This window comes from Typha angustifolia, chromosome 6 (genome assembly GCF_048772165.1).
Source record: "Typha angustifolia cultivar Huaian chromosome 6, ASM4877216v1, whole genome shotgun sequence".
NCBI classification, from domain to species: Eukaryota; Viridiplantae; Streptophyta; class Magnoliopsida; order Poales; family Typhaceae; genus Typha; species Typha angustifolia.
This window is the reverse complement of record NC_133244.1, coordinates 783,836-811,610: the sequence shown is the minus strand read 5'-3', so window position 1 is coordinate 811,610 and position 27,775 is coordinate 783,836. Positions and strand designations below refer to the sequence as shown.

General features: G+C 36.4%; 2 protein-coding genes across 19 annotated transcripts in view; one reads left to right on the top strand and one right to left on the bottom strand.

The window, feature by feature from the left end:
- The first annotated feature begins 2,135 nt into the window (after window positions 1-2,135).
- On the top strand, window positions 2,136-27,027 carry LOC140760945 (putative pentatricopeptide repeat-containing protein At3g25970). Of its 16 annotated transcripts, none has more exons than XR_012104516.1 (7): window positions 2,451-2,626; window positions 2,956-5,279; window positions 7,871-7,969; window positions 8,674-9,024; window positions 9,092-9,209; window positions 12,684-12,887; window positions 26,784-27,027. XR_012104516.1 is itself a non-coding variant. In XM_073098059.1 (2 exons), the coding sequence occupies exon 2, from the start codon at window positions 3,074-3,076 to the stop codon at window positions 5,165-5,167; it is 2,094 nt and encodes a 697-aa protein (XP_072954160.1). In that variant the 5' UTR covers window positions 2,451-2,626; window positions 2,956-3,073; the 3' UTR covers window positions 5,168-5,545. The 16 variants fall into 16 exon arrangements, 1 of the variants encoding a protein (XP_072954160.1); XR_012104523.1 differs by lacking the exon at window positions 26,784-27,027 and adding an exon at window positions 14,261-14,399 and having other exon boundaries at window positions 9,117-9,209; XR_012104514.1 differs by lacking the exon at window positions 26,784-27,027 and adding an exon at window positions 14,261-14,399.
- LOC140760946 (protein MICRORCHIDIA 2-like) overlaps window positions 14,605-27,775 on the bottom strand; it is a 40,239-nt gene continuing 27,068 nt past the window's right edge. For 2 of the 3 annotated variants that reach the window (XM_073098060.1, XM_073098062.1), the window contains exons 15-19: window positions 22,073-22,278; window positions 19,910-19,992; window positions 16,982-17,067; window positions 14,859-14,901; window positions 14,605-14,745 (exon numbers count right to left, since the gene is read on the bottom strand). In XM_073098060.1, the coding sequence (XP_072954161.1) occupies window positions 14,656-14,745; window positions 14,859-14,901; window positions 16,982-17,067; window positions 19,910-19,992; window positions 22,073-22,278 (508 nt within the window). In that variant the 3' untranslated portion in view covers window positions 14,605-14,655. The remainder of the gene's footprint in view (window positions 14,746-14,858; window positions 14,902-16,981; window positions 17,068-19,909; window positions 19,993-22,072; window positions 22,279-27,775) is intronic. The other variant, XM_073098061.1, reaches the window with a different exon arrangement.

The following is a 27,775-nucleotide window of genomic DNA, read 5'->3' as shown; positions in this document are numbered from 1 at the left end:
GATCCTTTTTAGCTTTGGTTGTAGAATCCACTACACTTTCCTACATTTTAGCAATAAAAATAGTGTGCTGAAAAGTTTGGGGATGAAACATGCATACCATAGGTCTAATGTCCTCTCGAAGTCTTCTAATAAAGCTTTGGATGAAGTACTCCTCAGTGAAGAATTTGTTCTTAACTACCATTAGTGCTTTGAGTTCTTCAACCGTTCTTGATAAGTTATTATAGTAGACTCTTGTCTTAGCTTGTTGAATTCTCCAATAATATTGTCATAGCCTAAATCATCGAACCATATGCAAAGATCCTCTTCAAACTCCTCCCAAGTGATTTGATCCTTTGACTCCTGGTAGTCTTGAAACCATGTTTCTACTTGGCTCTCCAAAAATAGCGAAGTATAGAGTACGCTGTACTCTTTAGGTATAGCAGTGAATTGAAATAATTGACGGTATTGTCTGCACTAAGCTCTTAGATTTTCTCCATCAAACCGGGGTAGCTCGATCTTGGGGACTTGGATAGTAGTCCTAATCCCTCTCGATATCTAGTTGGGACGAGAGCGGGCCTTAGAATTTGAGGTACTGTCTCCTAATGGTGGTTGCCCTTCTCGATTCTTCAAGTTTATGGAGGACTGAGCCCTAGGTAACCCATCTTCTTCCACCTCGTGCTCTTGGACGCATAGCTCATGTAAACCCTTGAAGAGAGCCTCCATTTGTGTGCAGATGTGAGCTTGGAATTGTTCCATTATGGCTTTCATGGTTTCTGTGTGGTTCTGGAGTTTATTGGACAGATCTTGTATCTTCTGTTCATTTCTTTTTGCCATGGATGGACCTTGCTTCTTCCCCACACTGAAAAATAGAATTGCTCTGATACCAAATGTTAGGTTTCCAGCTATGAAAACCTCGAGAAAACTCTAATCGCAATGAATCCCACTAGATTGATGCAATTAGCCAAGGGTAAGGTGGGTTAACTCTTCTCCTCATCTAAAGGAGAAAGCCTATTCCATTAATGGTGGAAAATGATAGAGTATTTTCTTACAAGGGATTTGGGGAAGATCTGATTTTATACTCAGACCTCATTTCTCTCTCCTCTCAATTGCTCAAGATCGGACTCTCTCACTCACCAACTGACTCCACGTGCACAACATATTTTCACTAAGAATTGATACCAGAGGAACTCTAATGATACGGGACTAACAAGCAAAAAAAGAGACCTTTGCCCACTGATATGGGGTTTATTTGTAAAACTATTGTTCATCTTCTTCCATAGCCAGCTTTGTATTGTTCTGAGTTATGACAATTTCCAAAGATAGGTGAGATCTTTCTACAATTTTGTGCCTTGGATTGCTAATTCCAGAGTTGAGTCTTTCGGTTTAGTGCTTAATTGGTGAAGACCACAATTAGTTTGTAGTATATGTGATTTGTAGAAAGAACAATTCTTTATTATTCTTAACAAGCAAACTCAAAGTTCGCAATTTGGTCCTGATGCGATGACAAAATACCTTTTCTATTTTGCTTCCTTTTCCTAGTTACTATGCATTCTTGGTTTCGATTAATATCTTTTTAGAGCATATCATTTCTCCTTCGTTTCGATTAATATCTAATTTATATCCAAATTCATTTAATGGTTCATATCCGATCGATATCCAGATTCCTTTAAAATCTGATCTGTATTCGATATGTATCCATATTCGTTCAAAATCCAGCTCATATTATATTTATATCGTTATTAGTTTAGTCAGAATGTGGTCCTAAATTATTTTTTTATCCGTCTGACATTTGTACTTGAATCAGTATCCGAAGCGAAAGTATGGTTCTAGATGCGGGTTGACCACTATTCAATTTGTTTCCTATTCTACTAATCAAATTTTTTTTAACAAAAAAGAAAATATGAATTTACAAAACCACAAAATAATAGAGTAATAATCACAGTTGAAAAAAACTTCATCAGCATGATATTCTCAGTTTATCAAGTTTCTTAATTGATATGTTTGGTTTTGTATTTGTTAAATATTTGATTAGATGAATGTGTCTTGGGATTTGCATCAAGATTCGTGTAATCAAATTGACTTTAGCGCGAACACCCCTGCCCACTCGCTATGTTCTTTAATTCTTCATGCCCTTTGGACCCAAAGGGCCTAAAACCATAAACCCTAGTAAGAAGAAGAAGAAGAAGAAGAGCTTATAATTACATCTAAGGTGATGTTTCCCTTCATGCAACCCTTTTTTGACTCCAAAAAAGTCTAATTTGGAAAGACATTTTGCTATCCATAACCATGTCGAATTGACAAGCCATTGTACATCCCGAGAAAAAGTAATTCTTCAAAAAGGGAACTTTTAATCATATACATGTTTGATAGGTTTGAATAAGATATTAGGAATTTATGTATGTGTTTGTTTCTTGCTAACAACAAGTCTAAGCATGCAAAATTTGTGACTTAAGCTTCTCTAGTTGCAAGGAGAAGGAAGTCGTTGTAGCCTACGTCGTTCTGCTGGTCTCTCTCCTAGTATACTTAATTTTGTTGGATCTTCCTGTCCACTGCCATGCATAAGTTGATGTGAACTTACTATCTTAAGGTTAAGGGTCACAATGCCTTTCTCTTTAATGTGCGAAGAGGCTTGAGTATTGCTGAAAAGGTATTAGATGATAATTCCAGAAAGACGCATGTCATTGTGATCATTGTTTGCCCTATATCTAAGATTTTCTCCAACTGCTTGACAAAATTTGTTCACCATGATAGATAAGTTGAAGTCAGCTAAAGAAAGAAGCCTCTAGAATCTAGATATCTTCTCATGTTAAATTTTTTTGTTCCTTCTGTGATTGAGGTTATTTTATGCTCTTCAAGCATTAGTATATATCACATTGCAATATGCATATATGCACCCATTTGATTAAGGCTTTAGTTTTCTATAACAAAACATCCTCATGGTTCCTATTGATTTAAGTATATGTTCTGCTATTTCAGATTGGAGAAGGATTTTTACAGAATGCATATCCAAAAACTTTTCTCTTAGGTGCATTGTGTTGTTGTTGAAGAGGATCAAAGAAACAACTCATGTCCTGCATCCTATTTGTTGAGGGGCATGCGCTCACCTCTCCATCTCCCAACTGGGACCTTCCTCTCCGCTGGGAAAACCCATGCTCGCTTGATAAAATCCGGATCCGCCATCGACACCTACTCTTGGAACAACATCCTCACTTCCTACTCTAAATCCAATGGGCTATTTTACGCCTGCAAGATATTCGACGAAATCCCCCAGCGAGATACCGTGTCCTGGAACGCCCTCATCTCTGCCCATGTCTCTTCCAACGCCCACGAGACATCATGGGCCCTCTTCAAATCTATGATGGCCAAGTCTATCTCTTTTGACCACTACACCTTGGGCAGCATCCTCAAGTCCATTGCATGCGTCGCAGGCATCAATCTGGGCATCCAGATACACTCATTAATAGTAAAGTCAGGGTTCCATTACAATGTCTTCTCGGCGAGTGCATTAGTTGATATGTATGCAAAATGTCATAGGATTCGAGACGCCAACTTGATGTTTGAGGAAATGCCTGAACGAAATGCTGTCTCGTGGAATGCGCTTATTGCAGGCTGTGCTGAAATGGGTTGGGCTGAAACTGCATTCAAGTTGGTTGATCAGATGGAAAAAGCAGGGTTGATGCCTGATGAGGCTACATTTGCTAGCTTGTTGACTTTGGTCGAAGGAATGGATTGTCATCGCTTGATGTGCCAATTGCACTCTAAGATTGTGAAGTATGGCTGGGTGATGGATTCCATTGTGTGCAATGCAGCGATCACAGCATATTCACAGTGTGGGTTTGTTGCAGATTCGAGAAAGGTTTTTGATGAGATGGAAGATGCTAGGGAGTTGGTCACATGGAACTCGATGCTCACGGCATATGCTTGCCATAGGCGAACTGATGATGCATTGGAGCTGTTTGTTAGGATGCAGGAGGTTGGAATGGATATGGATATGTACACTTTTACCAGTATGGTTAGTGCCTGCTCTGAAATTGATCATCTTGGCCAAGGAAAGGTCTTGCATAGTTTAGTGATCAAGAGGGGATTGGATTGGGCAACACCAGTTTGTAATGCACTAATTGCAATGTACATCAGGTGTGGCGAAAATGGTATGGAGGATGCCACCAAATGCTTCGACTTGGTGGATGTTAAGGACAGTGTCTCATGGAACTCAATATTAACCGGGTTCTCTCAGAATGGGCTATTTCTGGAAGCATTGAAGTTTTTTAGGGAAATGCAGTCAGTGCATCTTAAGATTGACCAGTATGCATTTTCTGCCGTACTTCGATCATGCTCAGATTTGGCTATTCTTCAATTGGGTCAGCAACTCCACGGATTAGTCCTCAAATCAGGTTTTGCTTCAAATGATTTTGTAGGTAGCTCATTAGTGTTCATGTATTCTAAATGTGGCATCATTGATGATGCAAGAAGATCTTTCAATGAAGCAGACAAAGGCAGCTCAGTGACATGGAATTCAATCATTTTCGGTTATGCACAACATGGGCAAGCACAGATAGCACTTGATCTCTTCACTGAGATGCAAGAATTGGAGGTTCCACCAGATCACATTACTTTTGTGGGTTTAATTTCTGCATGTAGTCACATGGGTTTAGTAGAAGAAGGATCGAAGTTTCTAAAAACGATGGAATCAAGGTATGGAATTCCACTTCGGATGGAGCATTATGCATGTGGGGTCGATCTCTTTGGTAGGGCTGGACAACTAGATGAAGCAACAAAACTTGTGCAGTCAATGCCCTTTGAACCAGATGCCATGGTGTGGATGACATTGCTAGGTGCCTGTAGGATCCATGGAAACATGGAGCTGGCAAGCCATGTAGCTAAGCATTTACTAGTAGCAGAGCCTGGACATCACTCCACTTATGTGCTTCTCTCCAACATGTACTCAGGTTTTGGGATGTGGAATGATAGAGCAACTTTGCAGAGGGTGATGAGGAACAGAGGATTGAGCAAGGTTCCTGGTTGGAGTTGGATTGAGGTCAGGAACAAGGTGCATTCATTTAATGCAGAAGATAGATCACACCCTCAAGCTGAGGACATCTATGAGTTGTTAAGAGTGTTCTTTGAAGACAAAGAGATGATTTCTTCTGAGTCTGAATTGCTTGACTACGAGTTTGGTTATCTAGCATGAGTTTTCATAAAATTCACAAAAAGGAAAAGAAAAGATCACCTGGTCAAGGGAAGCTTTATTCTTATCCAGGTTTTATGTTCTATTTCTAGGAGAAAGCCTTCCACTACAAAAGGTTGTCACTAACATGCTACTGACAACTCTAGAATCCCCATTGCTTTTACATATTGTATTTCTAAGTTAATTTTTCGATAGAATGGCATCTTAGTTTACCTTTGAAATATCTAAAGGCTATATTTCCACCTAGGGGTATTTCAAGTGATGCTACTACTGATGGACGCTGCACTAAAACCTGATTGCAAACTTTATACTACACTGATATCAACCTGCTCTAAAAGTTGACAAGTTGATGCTATGTTTGAAGTACGATAATCAGACCAACTAGTATGAACAAAAGCAAACTTTCAAATTCACTATTTTCTGTTTACATTTGTAATGGTTCTTAAATATTTGTTATCAACTATCTTTCTTTTTCTTTTTCTTTTTTATCAGCATGCATTTGGATGTTAGCCGATCTATGCCTTATGATTTGAACACCTCCTTTTAGTTATGTCTACTGTAAGTAAGTTAAGCAACAAACTTGATTTGTAGCCTCTAATCTTCTTTCTGAATCAAATTGTTAATAAGGCCATATAATATTATTAGATACTGCCATGTCATTCCAAGTTAAGGATGTAGCTGATATTAAAAGGTTTATTTTGGCTTTTTGAGCTTTTACCTGCTCATCTGTAAACTTTTTGTCATGATTTTCAGTATGAGGATGGTTGCTTCCAATTATCTCTGCAGTCTTTATCTTAGAGGTTTATTTTAGCTATTATGGTGTGATGTTTCATTTACGACTGTTCTCTTATTTGTTCCCCAAAGATGAACAAGTACCTAAAATAAAGGTTTTTGATATTTCTTCTTTGAGTAGACTATATTAGTCGCTACAGATTCTGGAGGTTCCTTTGTTGAGTTGAACTGCAACTAGTGTCTATTAGCAGAAACTGTTGTGCTTAGAAACTTTATTGGTAAGTTGCAGACAATTTAACACAAAATGCATGGTTTTAACTATTTCTAATTAAAGTTAAGAGAAGATTGTAATGTTATGGTTAAGTTTGAAGACCATTGGCCTACCTTGAGTATCTCTTGATTGTTAGGATCTGAAACTCTCTCTATCTAGTGTTAAGGCAGCTCTTGACTTTTTGAGGGGCTCCTTTTCTTACTAATATTCTCGTGTATAGAAAGATACACTAATTTAGGACTAAAGTATTGCATTGAGGTTCAGAAAAAAAATCTGAAAGAAGCATGGCAATAAATGTGTGTTAGAATATGAAATATAAAAACTTTTATTTTTTAATAGCTTAAGTTTTTAGAGTAATTGACAAGTTAAAATATTACATGATATCGAAACAGAAGGTCCGGACTCTGGACTACTGAGTTCAAATCCAGTCAAGTCTACTTGATCAATAAAATATAACAAACTTCACATATCTAAGTTAATAGAACTTAAAAATTAAAGAAATATTTCTCTTTAACAGCTTAAGCTCTTAGAGTAACTAGTGAGTTAACAACAAGATTATGACAAAAGTATTTATGAGATAAGTACAAGTGGCTTCGCTAAGGATCAACACAAAGTCATAAACAATATGCATGAAGAACTTATGATGATCGATATCTTAAATGAACTTATATAGAGATTAACCTTAGTGGTTTTCTATTGTAAAAGAAAATAATCAAAATACAACTTCACTTTAGATTGTTTTGTCTCTATTGTTTCATAGATTGATGTTTTATGTGAAGTCCTTTACTTTCTTTCTGATACTCATCTCTGAGCAGCATATATAAGATATTTAAGTATGCTTGGTATGTATATTCGATATGTTTTGACTAGTAGTGTTAGCATGCCGAAATCTGTACAAACTCTACATTGATAATGTAATCTATAGCTCATGGTATTCATGGGCTAGACATAAATTACCAATTGGATTAAATTGAAACTTACACACTAAAACTATAGATTTATTTATTTTCATTGATGCACAAGGAACCACAGAAGCGAGGTGGGATTCAATCCAAGAAGACGATCATATATGCATCAACATATCAAGTGTGTCACATGGATGGCTCAGTTCATTCTCATATTAATGAAGAGGGGCTCTTCTATTCTCCAGTTTGCATTGCTTGTGTGACATACTTAATGCGATGATGTAGATACGACAATGTGTCTGGCGTCCATTCTGACCAAATAGACATGCTTGGAACAGATCCACACTCCAAAAGGACTAAAACCACCTGTTTTGGTTATTTTAGAATATAGAAAATACTATCCTACTTAAGCAAATCTTGTATTCAGATGCCCTACTAGAGACTCACAATGATAAGGTGGGACTCTATCCTTCTAGTAAGACTTTCCTCTCTTTCTTTAGATGGGAATAGAAGTACAGATATTTCTCATTATGTGTTGCTCTCTGACAGGTAATTTGTTTCTTTTTATATACTAGTTTCTTTTACTGCAGTAAGAAAAAGGAAAAGAATAAATAAATATACAGCACTTGCTTTACAGTGAATTAGAGACAGATTTGTTTTGCCTAATCCCATAGAGAATTTGATACCATTTGTTCGGTACTGTATATGAGCTTAGAAGTATCCTAATCTGTCCTTGATCTTTGTCTTTTTTCTAATGTAAAATAATAGGTGATCTTAATGAAATTACCTTTGCTGTAGGGTTGTGCTGTTGTGCCGAAAAAGCTTTGCAAAGGATTGTTCACTTGGTAAAACAGTTGTGACCTTCATCTCTGGAAAACCAATGATCAATAACAAATGGTATGGTATTTGCCTAATTATCATACTCATTCTTAAAAAAAAAAAATCAAATTTAAGACTTTAAATCAATTAAGTAGTCTTGAGAACTGTCATAATCTTAGCTTTTGAAATCACCTAAATGCTATTCATTCTTCTGTCAAAACCTTTTTGTCTTCAAATTCTCAATTACATATTTTGGACTGGAATATATATTGTCTCAATGTTTTGACAAAGAATGGTTAACCTTTTTACTGCCATTGTGGTCATTTGTATGCTGACTTCTTAGTCTAAGTCACTAGTGTTTTTACTCTACTTTTGCAGAACTACTGTTTCAACATTTCTTTTTTTTTTTTCTTCAATCCTATAATTTTTTTTAAATATGGTATTTCAAGTCTTCATTTTTCCTTTGAACTACAATTTGCTTCATATTTCCTTAGCTGCTGCACAGTAAGAGCTTTTAGAAGCATTCATCTATAATCACTGACTGCCAAGTTAGAAACCAGGCTCAGATACTATGTTGAATAGCTGGTGAGCCCGAAAGCTCAAACCATCGGAGAATACTGTATTCCATATATAAATCTTTCTCTATATAGAGCTATTCTTGGAAGATAGAGGTCATTATTTCTTGATTTATATGGCTTCATATGGATAAACTAGTGTGAAGTCTTAGGGCCTTTTCTTTTGAATGTTCTTACAATGACATCATACTTAATTTTTATCTCAAGGTACATACTGCTTCACGCTGTTACATGATTGCAGTTCTCACTGTAGTAATTCTTTGAGGAAGATCTTGCAGTGAGATTATTCTTGAATGCTGTATTTTTGAATTGCTAGTATATGGCAGGACAGCATCCACAATCAGAGTCTACCGTGAAGCAATTTCAGCTGGTATACGACCAATTATTGATATGTTCTCTCAAGTTTTGGGATGCTTGAGGTTTGCTTGTGATTCCTCATTGAGAAGTAAGTTTATTGAGAATTTAGAAGTCAGCGTTGATGTTTCGAGGTGCTAAAATGTGAGATCATTACTGGATGAATTCGGGGAATATGATACCCGCCCTTTTGCCATTCCTGAGGTTGGTAGCAACTGAATTGCTCTCAAAATTCATAAATGCATCTCTCTTGATATTTGGTCTGTACCAGGGTAACTTCCAGTTAATGTCCTCAGGAAGTGGCTTCGCTGGGACTAATATCCCAATTGTCCTTCAAAAAAAGTCCAATTATTGTTGATGGAAGGAAATTACAGATCCATACTATTGAGGTATGTTGTCCCAAAGCTATGAATTACCACAATTCGACCGATTACCATATAGTACAGTTCTCATTTTGTACAATATAACCATACGTGCATCATTTGCTTCTTTCAAGGATGGAAAATGATTAGATAATCCTTAATCTTTCTTCTTGGGCTAAGATAAACTGTAAACCTTTCAAGAAATGAAAATTGATGAGACAACCCCTAACTTTCAAGAAATTAGAACTGATTAGATAATTTTCTCTTTTTGGCTGAGAAACTTTATCAGGTGGCGATAAAATTGAAGAGTTGTATTGGTGAGGTTGCTGATAATTATGTTGGCCTAAACTAGAGAAATATGGAAAGATAAAGTAATGCTAATGTGGATTTGATTTTGATCATCAGTGTGCAGGAAAGATTTGGGAAAATAGTAAAAGGTAAACACTCAGGACTATAGAAGTTGTCAGCATCAACTAGTATGAAATGATGAAAAATTGTGATGGTATAAAATTATCATGAGAAACCTAAAGATCTCAAAAGGAGGTTTTTAGGATTTTTTCCCCACCTAGGTTTTTTTCCCCTCCCCTTGCTAGTTCCTCCTACTTGATAAGAAAATTTAAAAATCTTAGTAGCTAAGTTTCGTATGACCTCTATATAAAGACCTAAGCACTTGTAAAGAGATTTGAATCTAGTAAACTAAAATAGAAGTGAGGGTTTCATAAAGAAAGCTTGTCTTTTTCTAACTTATTGAAGCTCATTTTTCTTTTCTTGTATCTATACTACCTTTATTTCGAGACTTACCTCATCTTGCGAAAAAGTTGGAGCATTAATTCCGTGATAATAGGCTCTCTTATGCTAGTATAAGAAATTAGAATAAATATACTAGTATTTGTCTTATTCCACAAAGTGAACATGGCTAAATTCTAGTATTTTGCTTATAGAATTCGATACTAGAGCATGTACTTTGAGAATATGCTACATATAATACTAGAGATTTGCTGACTAGGTTAGTAGTTAACAAATCTCATCAAATAATTAGAATAACTCTCACTAGCCTCATAAGCACCTTGGAACATTACTTTAATATTAAAATTTCATACTGCAAGTACAATAATAACCCTTCCTCCAAAACAAGAAACATAAAATTTATAATGTCTCACGATGTGGTAACTTGATGGTGACATTGGCATGATCAAACCTCTTGTTGCGTTCATTGTGGAATATTGGTGGCAATTCCTTCTAGCTCAAGCTGCCACCAATGAGTAGTTTTATGCATAAAAAGCTCCACCTAAGCCTAGTCGCATTATTGTAGATAATGATGGGTGGTAGGTGGTTTTTTACACACAGAAAAAGGTTCCTCAAGGAGACCTAACCATCACAAGATACACGAAAGAGATTTGTAATGGTGTAGATATCCTCTAGCTTTGGTAATCTTGATCCTTGTTCAACCACTCGTCCAAAATTGATTAGTTCTCCTCCACTATCTCCTCTGGTAACACCTTTTGTTGCTTTTGGTGTAGTCGTCTTGAACATAAAAACTACTCCTACAAGTCTCTTCTCTCAATGGTGTCGGACGTTCATTATAGGGTGGAGGAGTGCACGACCTTTCTCTCTAGTCCTCTTGTTATTTAGAGAACCTTTGCTAGAACCCATCTCTTGTTCGACGGTGGTTCTAGCTAACAAGCTAGAAATGATGGGTGGTATTAAATACTCTTTTGTGCTTTACATTCAGGCATAATTAGGGCCGTTAGGCTTAACGAGCGGCTCGGGCTTGGCTTGGGTGAAGCTCGAGTCCGGCTTGACTCGGTCAGAGCTGAGTCGAGCCTGAGCCGTCGTAATAGGCTCGAAATTAATATCGAGCCAAGCCTGAGCTAGAGCCGGCTTGCTCAGACTCGGCTCGATAACCTCGATAACCTAACTAGCTATAACTAAGGACATGTGGCATAAAGAAATATTGTCACGTGTCCCTCACTAACCCATCCTCACCCGTAACCCATTCAACTTCCCCATCCTCAATTCCCTCCCTCACCCACCCCACCCTCACCTTCACCCTCACCCTCACCCTCACCCTCACCCTCACCCTCATCCACCCGATCACCACTCATAACCTCACCCCACGCGCCGCCACCTCCTCCCTCTTAGTCAGCCTCCATCAGCAAGCCACCACCATGGCACCACGCCCTCCTCTCCGTCGGCCTCCTCCTCCTTTGTTGGCCTCCTCCTCGTCCATTCCGTCGGCTTCTTCCTCCTCCTTCATTCACCATCTCCTCGTCGTCGCCTCCTCTCTTCCATCCATCTCCGACTCATTCGGCAAGCTGCCGTCCATGCCGCCACCGCCCACGTCGCCATCGCCTCATTTTCTAATCAAGCCCGAGCTTTGCTCGTGCTCGACTCGGGCTCGGTTTGGCTCAGCTCGAGCTCGGCTTGAGTTGAGTTGAACCGAGCCTGAGCAAAATTATGAGGCTCGAAAGTAATTTCGAGCCGACCCTGAGCCTAAGCTTGAGCCGGCTCACTCAGGCTCGGCTCATTTACACCCCTAGGCATAACCCACTGGAAGTGGTCGGTGAAGAAAATTGGGGAAGGGAGATTCATTGTTCCCTCCCCATCACGTGAGCTTTTTTGGGAAACTTCCCTTAGATGTTTGGTTTCAGCAATGGGAGGTAATTTCATTCTCAACCCTAGTTGGTAGATCAAGCTCAAATTGTTGTTGGAGGAACGAGATAACGCAATTTAAGGCCATCATTTCTTATGAGGACATATATTGTATTCTTACGAGATTCTAAGTTGTGGCTAGAGGTTCAGCCCTCCACAAACTCTGAGAGCTTGGTCACGATGGTATGGGTTGCTTGAAAACTATGCCGGGAAGAAAAAGAAGAGGAAAGCCTATATCCAAGCTTATAGGGTAATCTTTATTCCCATTGACACCCTCTTTCTCTTCCCTCTAGCCAGAGTCAACCTTCCTCTCTAGCTCCTTCCCCATCTTCTTTGATGGTCGCCTACACGTTAACCTCTGTGCACAGAGCTTCCTATTACTGCCCATGCAAATCTGCTCACTTTAACTATTAACCTTGTTTCTCTTTCTCTTTGATGGTCGCCTACACGTTAACCTCTGTGCACAGAGCTTCCTATTACTGCCCATGCAAATCTGCTCACTTTAACTATTAACCTTGTTTGGGAAGCAATTTGTGGTGCTAAGATACATGACACTATCCTCAAGGAGCTTAGACATGGAAGCTGGAGAGGCTGCAAGATCAGTGAGATCTCACATTCATTCTTCCCAAAGATTGCTTAAAGTATGGTTTCCCGACCTCTGCCTCTCTCAATGACCAAATCAACCATGGACCCTTTAGCTACTAGCATTTAATGTTAGCAGATAATGATATGTTGTATCGGGTTCCCAACCGCCTCAACAATTGCAAGTTATCTTGTATCCGATTTTGGCGTAGGTTAACCCTCCACCACAGCATTTAATTTTAAACTCCCTTTCTATCTTCATTGCAGGCTTCTCTATCCTTGGGTTGGGCTCTTTGGATCTGCCTATCCTTGGTTACATTGCTCTGGACTTGGGCCTAGATTAATGCTAAAGGATCCTGTGGAGGCTTATCACGGGATAAAACTCCACCTTCTTCTTTGAAATCTTAAAAGTGGGGGCGATTCGCTCTTTTCGCCGGAAGTAACTCTATTAACTCAATTTGTGGTGCTAAGGTACAGGACACTATCCTCATGGACCTAGCTATTGAGGACTAATCCTTGTTGTAGCAATGTGAATGAGTGGTTGTTTGATAATTTCAGTTGTTGTGAGTAGTCTTATCTCCTAGACACCTTTTTCAAATTAGAATCAATTATATAATTATGTATATGCATGTTTTGACCTCCAGAATGATCATATAACTTTATCTAGAGATGATTACAGTCGAGTATATTTTATCATGCATATAATTAGGCTGATCTTGGATAAGTATAATGATGATATATTGAGATGATTAGATATGACTATAGTGTTATAATTTATCTCCAGTTAATCTGTAGCATAAGTATGCATGTGATAGACTACTAGGAGTATACATATGTTAGATATATAGTTGGAGACTGCATCGCATCATTTTTCTCTTGGCTTCTTTACCACATATATTCCTGAGTTGCATGACCTATTGTAGTACTGGATATATGCATATGATCTATTATGTATAAAAAATTATAAAAATATATGTATATGTGATGTGATGGCTAGAACGGTATCTGATCCGGACTGGTACTGGATATACTCTTAACGTATGGCAAAGTATAGTGATGGCTAATGGTTATACTTTTAACGTATAATAGGGTACAACTATCATTGATATACCCTTAACGTATGGCAGGATATGATTATTTACTAAAATATCCTTAGCGTATAACTTTATTCAGAATATTTCAATCACCGAAGAACAAAATGAGGAAGATAAACAATTAACAAGATAAAAGAGATATTGAATAAAGCAACCATATTCTAAGATTGCATTTTAGAGGAGAAATAAACTTTAAATTGTTATTGATAGAAATAGAAGATGGAAAAAGAATGAGAGAAGAAGATGAGAGGAAGAAAATGGCTGAAGAATTAGAGGAAAAAGATAGAAGTAGGAATCAGGAAATCATGCTAAAGAGAAGAACTGGGAAGTCTTTTTTTTAGTTTGTTAGGCCAAAAATAATGAGGTAATTTAGTGAGTATTAATTCTGTTGACAAGGCAGTCTTTTCGAGATTTATTAGAACTAAATTAGTAAAAAAGGAATAAAGTTGCAATTCGATAATGGAGGAGTCTATTACAATAATAGAGGGGCTTTTTGCCGCAAATTGCCCCCAATACTTCTAAAACCTAACTTCAAGAAATATTATCCAAATAGTTTTTACCCCTATAATGGAAATTCCATATGAATAAAATTAATTGCACACTATTTTTCTCTTGGGAAAAAAAATTGCATACTATATTTCTGTCAATCCCTCCATGTATACCATGTTGCCATGAAAAAGATTGACCACATGCTAGATTAAAGGTGTATTTGTTGTCTAAAAACTTACTCTCTATGGAACTAACTCTCAGGAATGAAGACAGTCCCGTGAGAGGAGAAAATCAATGAAACGAGAACTGTCAGAGAAGACTGGTAAGAGTCTGGAGCTGGTGCTGGAGTCATAGGAGAGGTCCAGATAGTCTAGAGTTTATGGATCAGAAAGATTGTAACATTATGGTCATATAGGTGAAAGTGGAGATGAAATAATAAGACTAGAAGACATACAACTGAGCTTCTTCCTTGTTGGCATTTAAGCTTAGATACAGTTACTGGTGATGACATCCCAATGCCTTTACCTTGGAGTAGTTGATCATATACAAGAGAATATCAAAATTTACAAAAAATTTGAATTTTTCAATAAATATACAGAGTGGAAACTTAGAAAGCACTTGAGGGGCATATACAGCGTTGAAACATCTTTACTTAGTCACCTGAGCTTTCTTCGGATTTGCAGTTCGGCAGCAACCTGAGAACATTTCCTTTTTGTCTCCTCCAAATCACGTTCCAATTCTTCAATCTACTCATACAAGCACTACTTTTAGAAATAGACATTTGCAAGCAATGATAGCTAAGAACTATAACTGGTCCTATTAAACAAAGTAAAAGTGTGAGTGTAAATTTTATGCATACCGTCTGTATTAATTGTGCATTCCTGAGCTGGAGCTCTTCGCGCCTGTGCACAAAACAGCATTTAAAAGTCAGAGTAGGTAGATACGGTCATGCCTAACTGGAAAAAGTTTCACATGTCAAGCCAACGAAAGTTGATATATATGAAAGAATTAACATGTCTTTAAATTGGCATAGCACTGGGGTCAAGAAAGAATAGCTTCAGTAGAACAGTGTCCTTTATAATCGTCATCACAAAAGTGAGATGGTTATGAAAAGTTAAAGAGCAGAGGACCAAGTAAATTGAGAAAATAAACTTACCATATAAAATAAAGTCATGAAAGCGAGTATTGTGGATGGTTATGAAAAGTTAAAGAGCAGGGCAAGTAAATTGAGAAAGTAAATTTAACATATAAAATAAAGTCATGCATGCACCTAGAAAAGAAAATAATCAAGAAGTTAACTTGGGCTACTATTGCTAAACTAAAGCAACAATGTGAGTGATTAGTGATTAGCTAAAATTATTCACACCAGTAAGGCATAGACAGTTGTTATTTAATTCTATCAATTTGACTAGACCACTGGGTTATGTTCTAAAGATTTGGATGACTAGACTATGAAGAACATACAATGAATAAATTAAAGGGAATAACACAAGGACTAGACTATTATTTCACTTCATGGCTTCAGAAATAAATGTGAAAGAAAATCAACGAATGGGAAATTCAAATATGAGGAAATTTAGATAACTAACCCAAAAGAGAGATGGGCACTACACAAGATTTTGTTCAAGAAAGAAGTAAATATCTTTTAGATGTTCTTTTAGCTGATGCGGATTATCTTGGATGAGCCCACAAAAACCATTGTCTGAGGTAGTGATCTAATTTGATGAAGTCACCAACTAAGTCAGCAATTCTAGGTACCTTAGCAAAATGGGATGTTTCACATGTTTACGACTAAAACAGCTAACATAATCAGTGATTCACACGTTTAGGTCTCCAGGTATGAGTACTAAGAAGCTCATGTAGTCAGCAACTTAGATGAGTTGAACCACCATAACGAACAACAATCTACTTGGCACCTACGTGGACTTAAAATACTCAAGAAAATAAGTTTGAGAGTGACCTATTTGGGTTCATTCTTTGATGCTCAAATCTACTGCAGCAAAAAAAAGACATAAAAGGAGATAAAGAAAGAAAAACTCTACAAAACTAAATAGTCAAACTTAGAAAGCAACAGACCTAATTCGTCAAAAACTCTCTGGAACTAGATGGTCAAACTTAGAAAATTACAGAACCTTAAAAAATAGATTATATTAAATGGGAACACAAAGAAAGAAGAGGCATATCCCACATGCAATAAGTAAAGTTATTCTTTAAGTATTTAGAACAAGTACATTATAATCGAAAATGAGTCTGTGGTTATGATGACAAGTAGATCAAAAGTTTATGGCATACTATAACAGTATAACCATAAACATGAACAGTGAGGATTTCCAAAAAATAGTAATAATAATAATAATAATAATAATAATAATAATAATAATAATAATGCAGCTAGATAGAAGCCCATAGAAATTGGTGAGGCTAAATTCCAGGATGCTAATAACTTGTCTAAAGAGTTAGCAAATAAAGGTGAAAAATGATATAGGCAAACTTAATGAGGCAAAAGAAAAGAGATGTAAAAACCAAGGTAATTTTGATATATAAGAATGTGTAAATCAGAGGATTAAAATGAGTAGACAAACAAAGATGAATTAATTTAAATAATTTGATCAATAAATTTATTTTAAGTAATTAATTCCTTCATTTATGGGGCAGTGAAATGAAACATTGCAAGAATAGTATGTCAAAACCCATAAGATACAGGATTTATGTCGCCAACAATTTCTTAAGAGAGGAAGATGCAAATGAACTTCATAGATGTTTGAAAGTGTTTGCATCATAATGACTCAATAAACTTGATTGAGAACATGGACTGCAAAGCAAGGCTGGCTAAGAGGTATTACACCAGGTAATCATCTAAAACACCTAAAAATTTTGGCTCCATAGCAATGATAATTATAAAGTCAAAATTATTTATGTTGTTCAAACATTTAAACTGAATCACTATCAATAAGTGAGTTCCAGAATCACAGGCACATCTACCTTGTAAAAAGTAGAATGTTTTCTTCACTCATCTTCTCCATCAAAGAGGAATCTAGTGAATCCACAGGTCCAATTTCTTCCACATCCTGGAAGTCAAAATATATAAGGCAGAAGAATTATTCACAGCACATTCTTATGGGGCCACAGATGGACAGCTGATATAAAACTTTATAAATCAGAAAGTTAAAATGATATACACCAGAAAGAACGCATTCAAGTTAGTGATCTTATACAATAAATTAAGAGAAATTGCACCCAAAGCAGAGAAAAATCCAGTATGTTGAAAATGATCGACTTATAAAGAGAAATGGATGTGCTGATAACTAAAGTTTCTCTCTGGAATAAGTCAAAATCACAGTACAAATCATGAGATTCTATCCCTTGTAAACATAGTTTACTTAAACCGACTAGTAAGCATTTTCAGTTAATCCTTAAAATTGCAAAAGAAACTAATTGTGATAAAGGCAGACAGAGCTTTTGCTACATGGACTTTCCAGCATTTGGATGCCAATATGCTGATCTCATTGTAACTGTTATATCCACGTTTAAAAGTTTTGACCATCATATGGACTTTGTCCAAAATTCTGTTAATAACTGTCTACCCAAGTGTCCAACTTATGCTTTAAGGATTTCAGTGGAACCAGTCTGAAACAAGGGAAGAAACATATCAAGCCTGATTTCATATACCATATACAGCATTGTTTCATATCATTTCTGGTCATTTAACCACAATTTCATCCTGTTTCTACAAATTGTATGGAAACAAGCTGAAATACATGAGGATGATGAGAGGGACATAGAGTGGGACCATTCATTGGTGAGCCTGGGTAAGAGATCATACACTGATGATAGTGGTGATAGTGACGAACTTCTAGAGTTCTTTTTAGGTTAAATATTGCAAAGCAGGATCTGGAGTGGATATACAGGAGAGAGACAAACTGACTCTCATACTGCACCACAGGCAGTGTGACCATTAAAGGACACTTCATACTTTTAGCAATAGTCAGCATGAGGTTCACATATTATTTCAGCTTTTGCAGATATGTATATCATGATGTCAGGAGTTATTTTTGGTGGCAGCCTAGTACACAAGTCATCAGTTATTATGAACCATGATACGTCTAATGTCCAGAACGACGGCATCTATATTTGGATACATTGAAAAACTATCATTGACAGTCATATTACCACCAGTTTTGTCACCAACTACTGCCATTATGTGTGAAATCCACCTCAGAGCAGACCCGTGCTGGTCAGAGCTTTGCTATAGGGCACCTTTTACATATTTTCCTTACTTTCTAAATTTTATTTTTATCTTTAACACTTTGTTATAGGAAAAATGACAAATTATAGATAGCTTTGCTAGAGCTTCCAGACAACTATTAGAACTATTAGCATTGGCTACTGAAAAGGTCAATGCTTGACTAAAATGCAAAAGAAAGTTAATTGCATTTACTATGAAAAGATTTCAAAACATTAAACCTTGTCCTTAATGACAAACAAGCAGGTTAAAATATCTCAAAGGATAACAACAAACTTAAAGCAGAGCTAACAAAAATAATGGTTCAAGCAAAGATTCAAGTTTAATCGAGCACAATATAAGAAAAGTCAAAGATGAAAATCCAATCCAGAAGTATCAAAGAATAAGAAGTTATACTGGTCCATATGATTTTTAAAAAAGAATTTTTATAAATCACACCCTACATTTTATCTATTTTGTTATTCACACTCCATCTTTAAAGCTTTTATAACCCGACCCTTTCTTTTTTCCTAAAATTCTCATTTAACACCCTGATATTATTTTGACTAATTAATATTGATCAAATTACTAAAATACTATCACCATTCCCTCTCATTTTCTATCCCTCCACCATCTTCCCCACCTACCACCTCTATTGTCATCGTCGTCGTCGCCACCACCTTTCCTCATCTTCCCCCTCCCCCTCCTCATTTTCTTCTTCTTGTTCTTATTCTTTTTTGGGAAGAGAGAAATAGAATGAAAAAGATAGAGGTAATTTAGGTGTTTATAAATTATTTTGTATATTATAACGGAATATTACTTTTCTAATACCGTCTAAATTAACCCGAGGTGTTAAATGAGAATTATAGAGGAAAAGAAAAGGTCAGGTTACAAAATCCTAAAAGACGGAATGAGAATCATAATACAGGTAAAATATAAGGTGTAATTTGTAAAAATCCCTAAAAAAATCAAAAATAGGAATCGACCAAGGTTAATAGATCTTTCTACTCCGGGGAACTTTAGTGGTAATTCAAGCATAAAAGTGCATCAGTGCAACAGCAGATTATCTTCTATAAAAAATATTGCGTAAGTCATCTTTCTTCATGCATCAATTCTTCAAAAACATCCAAATTACTTGCATTTAAAATGCTCATAAGCAACATAAGTGTAATAAGAGGACCTTTGATACAAAGGAGAGAGAGAGAGAGAGAGAGAGAGAGAGAGAGAGAGAGAGAGAGAGAGAGAGAGAGTATTATTCAATCATTCCATGAAAATTGTGGTGTTTTAACAAGATCAAGAAGCTACTTTTGTTGTAGAACAAGTAAAGCTTGAAACCATAATAGAAACTCATGTCATGCAAGGACAAAGATGAAATTCACTGCAATATAATTTTATGAGTACTATCCAAGAACTATAAACTATGTATAGCAGCACAATGGAGCACATTTATCACTTGGTCAGTTCCTTGTAAGATCAACCAAGTGAGGGACGTGGTAAAAGAATAAATGATAAATCACTTCTAGAAAGTAAAATGAAGTTATAAAGGACTTTTGAAAATATGAGCATGAAAATAGGAAAGAAGCAGATGATTAGTATCATAGTTCATTTGGACAAGAGTACATTGAATACATACCTTATTGGGTGTAAAAAGAATATATCAAACAAGTGAGTTAAAAGAAGATATGCACCTCTCTCAGATCAGATGGTTCTATAGTAGTTTCTTGCCCTTGAGCAGGACTAGAAGGTAGTGCAGTAGAACCTTCACATAAAACTTAAAACAAAAAGTTAGTCCAATATAAAACAAGTTCGGAAATAAATTTTTGAGCAAAATAATTATACACTGTGGTTTAATTGAAATTAAGGTGCATCCTTAAACTTTCATTTGTGACACTTGATAACCGTATGTTTTAACCTATGTGTAACTGTCACTTTGTCACACCAAAGATAACTAATTTTGGATGTTTGTAATCATAATCTCTAGAATTGAAAATTTGGAGGGACTTGGGGAAAAGTAGAAGACTTATTCCCAACTGGATATTGTAAATTAAAAAGGTTTCCAAAAGCAATATATACCAACCAATTATACAAAGGTCAGTACCATGATAGAAATGTGTCACAAATGAAAGTTGAAAAAGGAATATGGTCTAACCATATGAGATAAAATATATATTCCTCTATAAATTTAGACAACTACCAGAAGTGATATAGATTAAAAGTGCATTTTTCTCAGCCTTCAAAATTAAGTAGAATATATAAGTGAAATAGAACATTACATGAGATTTAATAATGGCCAGATAGGCGAGCAAGCTACAAACAATAGAAGATAAGGCAATGCAAATTAACAATCTTTCTAGTGAACATGTACTCAATCAATTTGTTAATAGGAATTTTATAAGCTCACATCCTCTATTAGGTGTTTATTGTGGTTTACTTGTTTCTTTAACTATTTTCAACTGCCTGCATTTTGAACAAAACACCAAAAACACAGCCTGAATCACTCATATATTTGTCATTAGATTTTTAGTGACAAAGACAACAGTCGGACAGAAATTAATGACAAGGTTGTAAACTAAAATAAACACAATGCAGGGTGTGAAATTAAAAAAAAAAAAAAAACTGCTGTTGCAGTTGATGGGTGTAAGCTGAATTAAACACATAAGTTATGGTGATATGAATCATCTTTACATAACCAAGTTATCATTATTTACATTGATGAAAACATTCATGCAGTTGAACCTCATAAAGGTTGCATATATGGCCTTTATATACCAAGTACCAGAGATCAGCTTCATTTATTGGAAATTTGCAATATAAGTTTTTGTTGGTGGTGTCATGGTGGTGATGGCGACACCCATGGATTGTCCTGTCAGTCAGCACAAGCAGACACATAATATGCCAGTGAATTACTTGCAACAATACAGGGGGATATCACGATACTCTCATGCTTATGGTGTCAAAATATGCTGCTAGATATTAAACAGGCCGGTACAGGATGTGGCAATACGTGCACTCCCTGTGCCCTGGACAAGAATCCTTAGTGAAGCCACTAGTAAAAGGTTACTATGCACAGAACCAGATTTCAAAAAGTTGCATGAAGAATGTTACTACTTTCTAGTTGCTTCTTCTTTCTGAAGACATATTTAACACAAATCAGCCTGACTTTCCATCCAGAAATCTACCAGTAGTGATAGACTATAAATTTTGAACTCATAGCTTAAATTTCATGATTTAATCAGCCATCATCCCTTGGTACATCTTTACCCACCATTTTTCTGCAATAAACTTAAGTATGACTAATTAACGTGTGCATTTTATCATACTATTATCAAGGTTCCAAATAATGATGGCATGATAATCATATCATTTAATGCAATTATGGATGCCTATTGTACTGCCTTCTTTACTATTTGCAGGGTCCAAATAATTATTGCGCAAGTGAGCAACATATTTCTGCATATCTGTCATATTTTTCCTTGGCTGGTCATATATGGCAGCCACCTCATACTAGAAATAGAAAAGATAGTGCAAGGCTAAGTCTTTTCTATTTATACCCCATATTCTATTTCCATAGAAGTAAACAAGTAAGCTTTATAAATTTTGCCATCTGTCAGCGATATAAATCAAGATATTGCTGTTATATACAAAATGTATATCTCATCTGTTAATTCCTGAATATAAAATCTGTCAAGCAGTCCTTTGAGGTCACAACCTAGGGTAGAGGAAGGATCAATCAGAAGATCATTGATTCGTATGGAGAATTGTCATGTTGAGTTCTTCAATATATTCTGATGAATCAGATGATAAAAGTTCAAAACACAATAAAAATCATGCTAGTTCTATGATATGCTCACCTGGCTGGTCCTGATTATTAGCTGCCACTCCAACTACCGGTTCCAAGCTTGACATTCCTTGCGGCGTAATTGCTGAAATCCCTACAACATGTTCACCAGAATGGATTTTTTCTTGCACTTTCCCACCAGACTTGTGTGAACCTTTATCAGATCCCTTCTTCTTTGTCTCCGGATTCTGGTAGCCAATTAAGTGACAATGATTTTTCCTGCAGATTATATCAAATTAGTCATTAATTGATATAACTTCAAGTGCACAGAAAAGGCAAAACATGAACTAAAAAATATCAAACTATAACTGTCAAGCCACTATTACATTGAGCAAACAAAATCTAAAATGAAATAAACAAGGAACTAGAGGTTGCTACACTTATTAATAAATTTTAAGCATGTAAAAGATGCTATTGATGATCCTTCAAGCAACTGAATTAAGACAAGTTAATAGCTCATAGTAATCTAATGAAATAATTGTGAACTCACAACGTCATAGGAGACATCAACAAAAAGAACACTTATGAATTACACAAACAAATACACTGTATTTCCTGCTGATATTTGAGCTCCACAAATGCATATAATACTGTATCAATCCGAGTTTAGCATCGCTTTGATAGCCAAGTAAAATAGAGCATGATCGGTATTAATCATTTGTAACAAGTAATACATATAGAGAGCTGATTATTTCTAAAAATTATTCATTAGTTCAACAATTTTAGACAATTGCATACAATATCAATATTATGTACTAATGGCAATAAAATAGTATGTATTACTGAAAGGATGTCCTTACCCTTCATAGTCCCCACCCCTCCTCTCAAATGGTTCAACACACATCAAACTAAAAAGAGACATCTCATTCCACTCTCCCTAGACAAATTTCTCAACTGTGTTCATGACTCTACCGTATATGGATACGGGATGGATACTCCGAAACTCTACCGTATATGGATACGGGACGGATACACTTCGGATATATATCCAATACATATCCGGAGCATCAATAGAATAGGATTGGATGTGAAGGATACGTTTTAGGTTTATTGGTTATATTAGGTGTAATATCCACCAATTCTATTGGATTTTTAAGCCTTGGCCCGGTATGCTCTAACTAAGTGCTTAAGCTAGCCCAAGTAGTTGAACTTATAATAGGCTCAAACTTAATCAGTGTTAATTCGAGAAATTTCATATGTTGTTAAATTAAAATATAAAGAGGAAATTATATTTTAGCCTCCTGTGATTAGGCCTAGGTTCACTTCATCCCTTTATGATTTTATTTGTGTCACTTTGCTCATGATTATATTCAAAATAAAATTATTTCCTTTTTCATCATAATTGGTTAATATATAAGTCTTACTTGACAATATTCATTAGAAATAAGTTGGAGATAATTGAAATTAGATAAGCTTTCTACACATCTAAAATATATTGATCAAATTTCAAATGATAAATATATAATATTAGCATGCATATGTTCAATATATTTGTCATATTTTTATCATCTGAAATTCACTTAGTATTATTTTAGACGAAAGCTTATCCAATTATCTACAAATTTGTGTTTAATGAGTATTTTTTAATTCAATTTGTAAATCAATCAAAGATGATGAAAAAAGTAATGGTTTTGTTTAAATATAATTATATTGAGGTAAAGTGACACAAATAAAACTAGACTTATGGCAAGCTCAGTGATTCAAGAAGAAGATGAGGACGTTTTCTCTTAGAAATAACTGCACTAGGATAAAGCTAGTGCCCAGGACAGCTACTTTGCCATCAATCACTTGACATCCATCACTCTACAGCACGTCTCTCCTAAGCCCAGTCTATGAAACCACTACTATTCCCCCTTACAAGAAAATTACAGCCCTTCCTCTTACTCAAGAAAACCACTACTGCTTCTCCTTCCCAGCCCAAGGAAATCACTTTCGCTTCCCCTTCCTAGTGCAAGAAAACCATTGCCTATTGCTCTCACTACATATTGCTCTCTAGTCTCTCTCTTCGCTCTCTTCCTTACTTTTAAATCAGAGATTGAAAGTGGTGATTGTGCGACCACTTCAAGCCAAGCCAAGCCATAATAATCATTTGTTTTGTAGAGCAGAAATCAATGGTAAAGAGGAATAGGGGAGAGAAAAGGGCAAGTGATGACAGAGAGAAATGGGGGAGAGGAAAGGGCAAGCAATAGTGCTATTGAAGATGGCAGCGGAGAAGAGGTGGCAACAATTGGATAGCTCGGTGAATGCGATGTCTTTCAAGTTCATTGCTACTGCTGCCGCTTGTCATCGCCACTCCCTCTGCCAATACTGCTTGTTGTCGCTCAAGAGAGGAGGAAGAGGAAGAGAGCTCAATTGGGTTAGGGCAAAGTGGGTTTTTTTTAAGTTAGTCACTAACTCACTATCCGTTGGATAGTTCTACCTATTAATTTGTAACATCCCATACCATTTTTCAAATAATAATAAATTTATAAAAAAAAATTGCACGTGCCCCACTCTTTCCCCACGTCGTCCTCCTTTCCCCCCTCTTCTTTTCTTTCCTTTCTCCCTCACCCCGCAGCCTGTCGTCGCCACAGACATACTCGTCAGTGAGTCCTCTCCCATATTGCCAAGTTATTTTTGTATTTAATTTAGCCTGAAATATCTTTTCCTTTTCGTCGGACCCCATCGGGTGATCGGCTGGCCAATGGCCTTGTGCTTCCCCATTCCGGCCTTGGTAGTTCCCTCTCCTTCCATAGGAGCTTGGGCAATCGACTTTCAAGGCCTTTGTGGCTTAGTGAGGTGTAAGGGCAACCTCCATGGCCGCCGGCCATGGAGAGGTCTCTCGTCGCCGCCGATCACCTTGGCCAATCAGTGATTTGTCGTCGATTCCCTATTCTTCCGGTTTCCTCCGGGTTCCCTCGGTATTTGCCAATGTGCTCCCCCTTGTCGTCAGCAACCTCTCCCTCATTTGGTTTGGGTTGGAGGTAAGGGAGGGGAGTGTGGTGAGTTGGGCTGGGTGTGACCTAGCCTAGCTCTGGTGATTTGGTGGGTTGGGCTGCAGCCCAGCCCAAAAGGCTTTTAGGCCTAATTGCCTCAGGGCTTCAAGCCTAATCTTGGGGAATTTGTGCTTGTCCTTGAGCTAGTCCAAGCAGATTAGTAGCACCTTTAATTATTTAAATTTATTTTAGCCATCGTATTTAATTATCGTTGTCAACTAAAGCCTTAATTATTAATCATCTTTCAAAGGCAAATTAGTTAGTCATAATAATTGCTATAAATCAATATTCATAATTCAGGCATTACCATAAGATTACCACTATGAATCTGCTTTTAATTGGAATTTATTTCTAATTGGAGTTTGGTAACTATATTAGAGGTACCTTTATATTCAATATAGTTAATTGAATGTGGTCTATTCTTTTACTTTAAATTGATAATAATGGGTGAAACGGTAAATGTGATGATAATCGCATTAACAAACCTTAGTAGTGTGTCAAATCGTCATAATTAATATACTAATTCTACCTGATGAATAAATGTAAGGAGGCCCTAGGTGGACCTACCCATACAAATATCGATTGTTAGTAGGATTGTTAATTAATTAGTGGAGGTGTACTTATGTTTTATTGTTTTCATTATCGCCGAAGATTTAGTACCGTGCGAAGATGATCCCATGGCACAGTTGGAGTTAGTTTATTTGGAAGCGATTTTAGACAAGTCAATTCTCTATAGTCTAAGAATAGTGTAATATTGAAGTAATGTTTTATTTTATTAGTTCATCGCATTCATATCATACATAGATAAATATCTATTTACTGTTCAGAATAATTATTTATAGATTATTAGAGCATTTCTAATTATGATATCTTCAATGTGTATGTCTTATGATTAATGATATTAATCACTACACCACTTGCACGTATCATCCTGTAGTTAAGTTTGTCTCGGTGGTGCCTGTTTACCCGCTCAGCCTAAGATTAGAAGGCAAAGTGTATATTTATTATCTATATTTATATCGACCAATGCCTGAGGTTGTGAGGTCAGAAGCAGACTATCAGGCACCGCGTGCACCGATTTAAGCATGCGTAACACTGCAGAGTACTGAGACTAGACACTAGGTGACCAGAAATTATGATTGAGAGGTACGGTTCATAAACCTAGCGATACCCGACATGCAGGATTAGGGCATCTATTGAGCTGTGAACTCTTTTTCACTGTATGCAATGATTCTGCTCTGTGCGATGATTTACTAGAGCGATGATGATGTTGACGATGATGATGATGAATCTACGACTAGGGTCATTAGTCTGGTGGCTACAGACAACCAGTCATATGCAGCGTTGCCAAGCATGTACGAATGGTATTACCGCTAATTGTCTACTCATCCTCGATGTTTGAGATGATGTGTGAGCCTATATTTATTATGTGGTGGATAGCTCTTTAAGCATGTTATAATAATTATGGCTATGGCTCAGTGTGAGTTTGGTATAAATGATTTGTGAGCTTGGTATAATGATTTGTGAGTTTGATATAAATGATTTGATAGTTTAAATAATATATGTCATGTGTTCTTTATTTAATACATATGAGCTATTAATATGAATATGTTGCATAGATGCATTACTATAATTATATTGGCATGCATATGTATTATGTGCCATCCTTCATTATCCTATTTTTAGACTATAGAGATGTATACTTGCTGGGTTTTATGCTCACCACCTTTTGGTGAAAATATTTTTCAGATCAGCAGATGATCCCGAGTCTTTGAAGGAGCTAGTGAAGATTTGATTATACTTTTCTTTATTTGTTTTAGTATTGCAAAATAAGTTATATGAAATGTAACCCCCTGCATGAGCATTGTTTTGAAGGAGCTGGTGAAGATTTTTCAAATAAGCAGATGACCCCGAGTTTGTGAAGGAGCTAGTGAAGATTTGATTATACTTTTCTTTATTTGTTTGTGTTGTAAAATAAGTTATATGAAATGTAACCCCCTGCGTGGGCATTGTCTTAATGAGGTGTATGGATACGTATTTTGGGACTGGTTGCGGCCTACGGTAATTTAAACTCCATTTAGTTTGTTTTATTTGTGAAGATGTTGAGTTTATCATATATATTATGTACAAATATTGACCATTAGGTCACGTGGAGACCACGTGAGTTCTACCCACGTGATAAACACGTGTATTTAAAGGTGGGTTTTACATAATCGACCAACTATAATAACTAAGCAAGCCGCAAAAAGGACAAGACAAGTCGCCAAATGATAAGGTGACTCGTCAAAAGGACAACTGACGACCTACCACCATTTATAGGCCACCTAGGTGCATTGCCGAATGGCTGGTTCGCCACCCTCACCATAGTCGCCGCCTTTAAACACAATGGATTAAATCCAACCTAACCCATCCTTTCATTGCTATCTGGCCGATACGTATCGATTTTTCAGAAGGCCAATTCCGATCTCGATTTTTCGAACCTTGAGTCTATGTTACCATAAAAGAAATTAGATAATGTTTGAGACATTGAATCTCAACACTCACAACTATATTAACCATGTTTAACGAAGCTATTCATACATAGCATTAAATCAGTATCAATTGGAACCTAACAAACAAAAACACAACACCAATAATTTGTCACATAAAATCAAAATGAAAGATGTTTATTGAGGAATACATACAGAAGATAAAAGAGACAAAAGAATGATTAAAAAGATTTCTGCCACTGGAGACAAATT

Bases quoted from the DNA above. Each gene is read 5' to 3' on its own strand.
- LOC140760945 (XM_073098059.1), top strand. From the start codon at position 3,074: ATGCGCTCACCTCTCCATCTCCCAACTGGGACCTTCCTCTCCGCTGGG.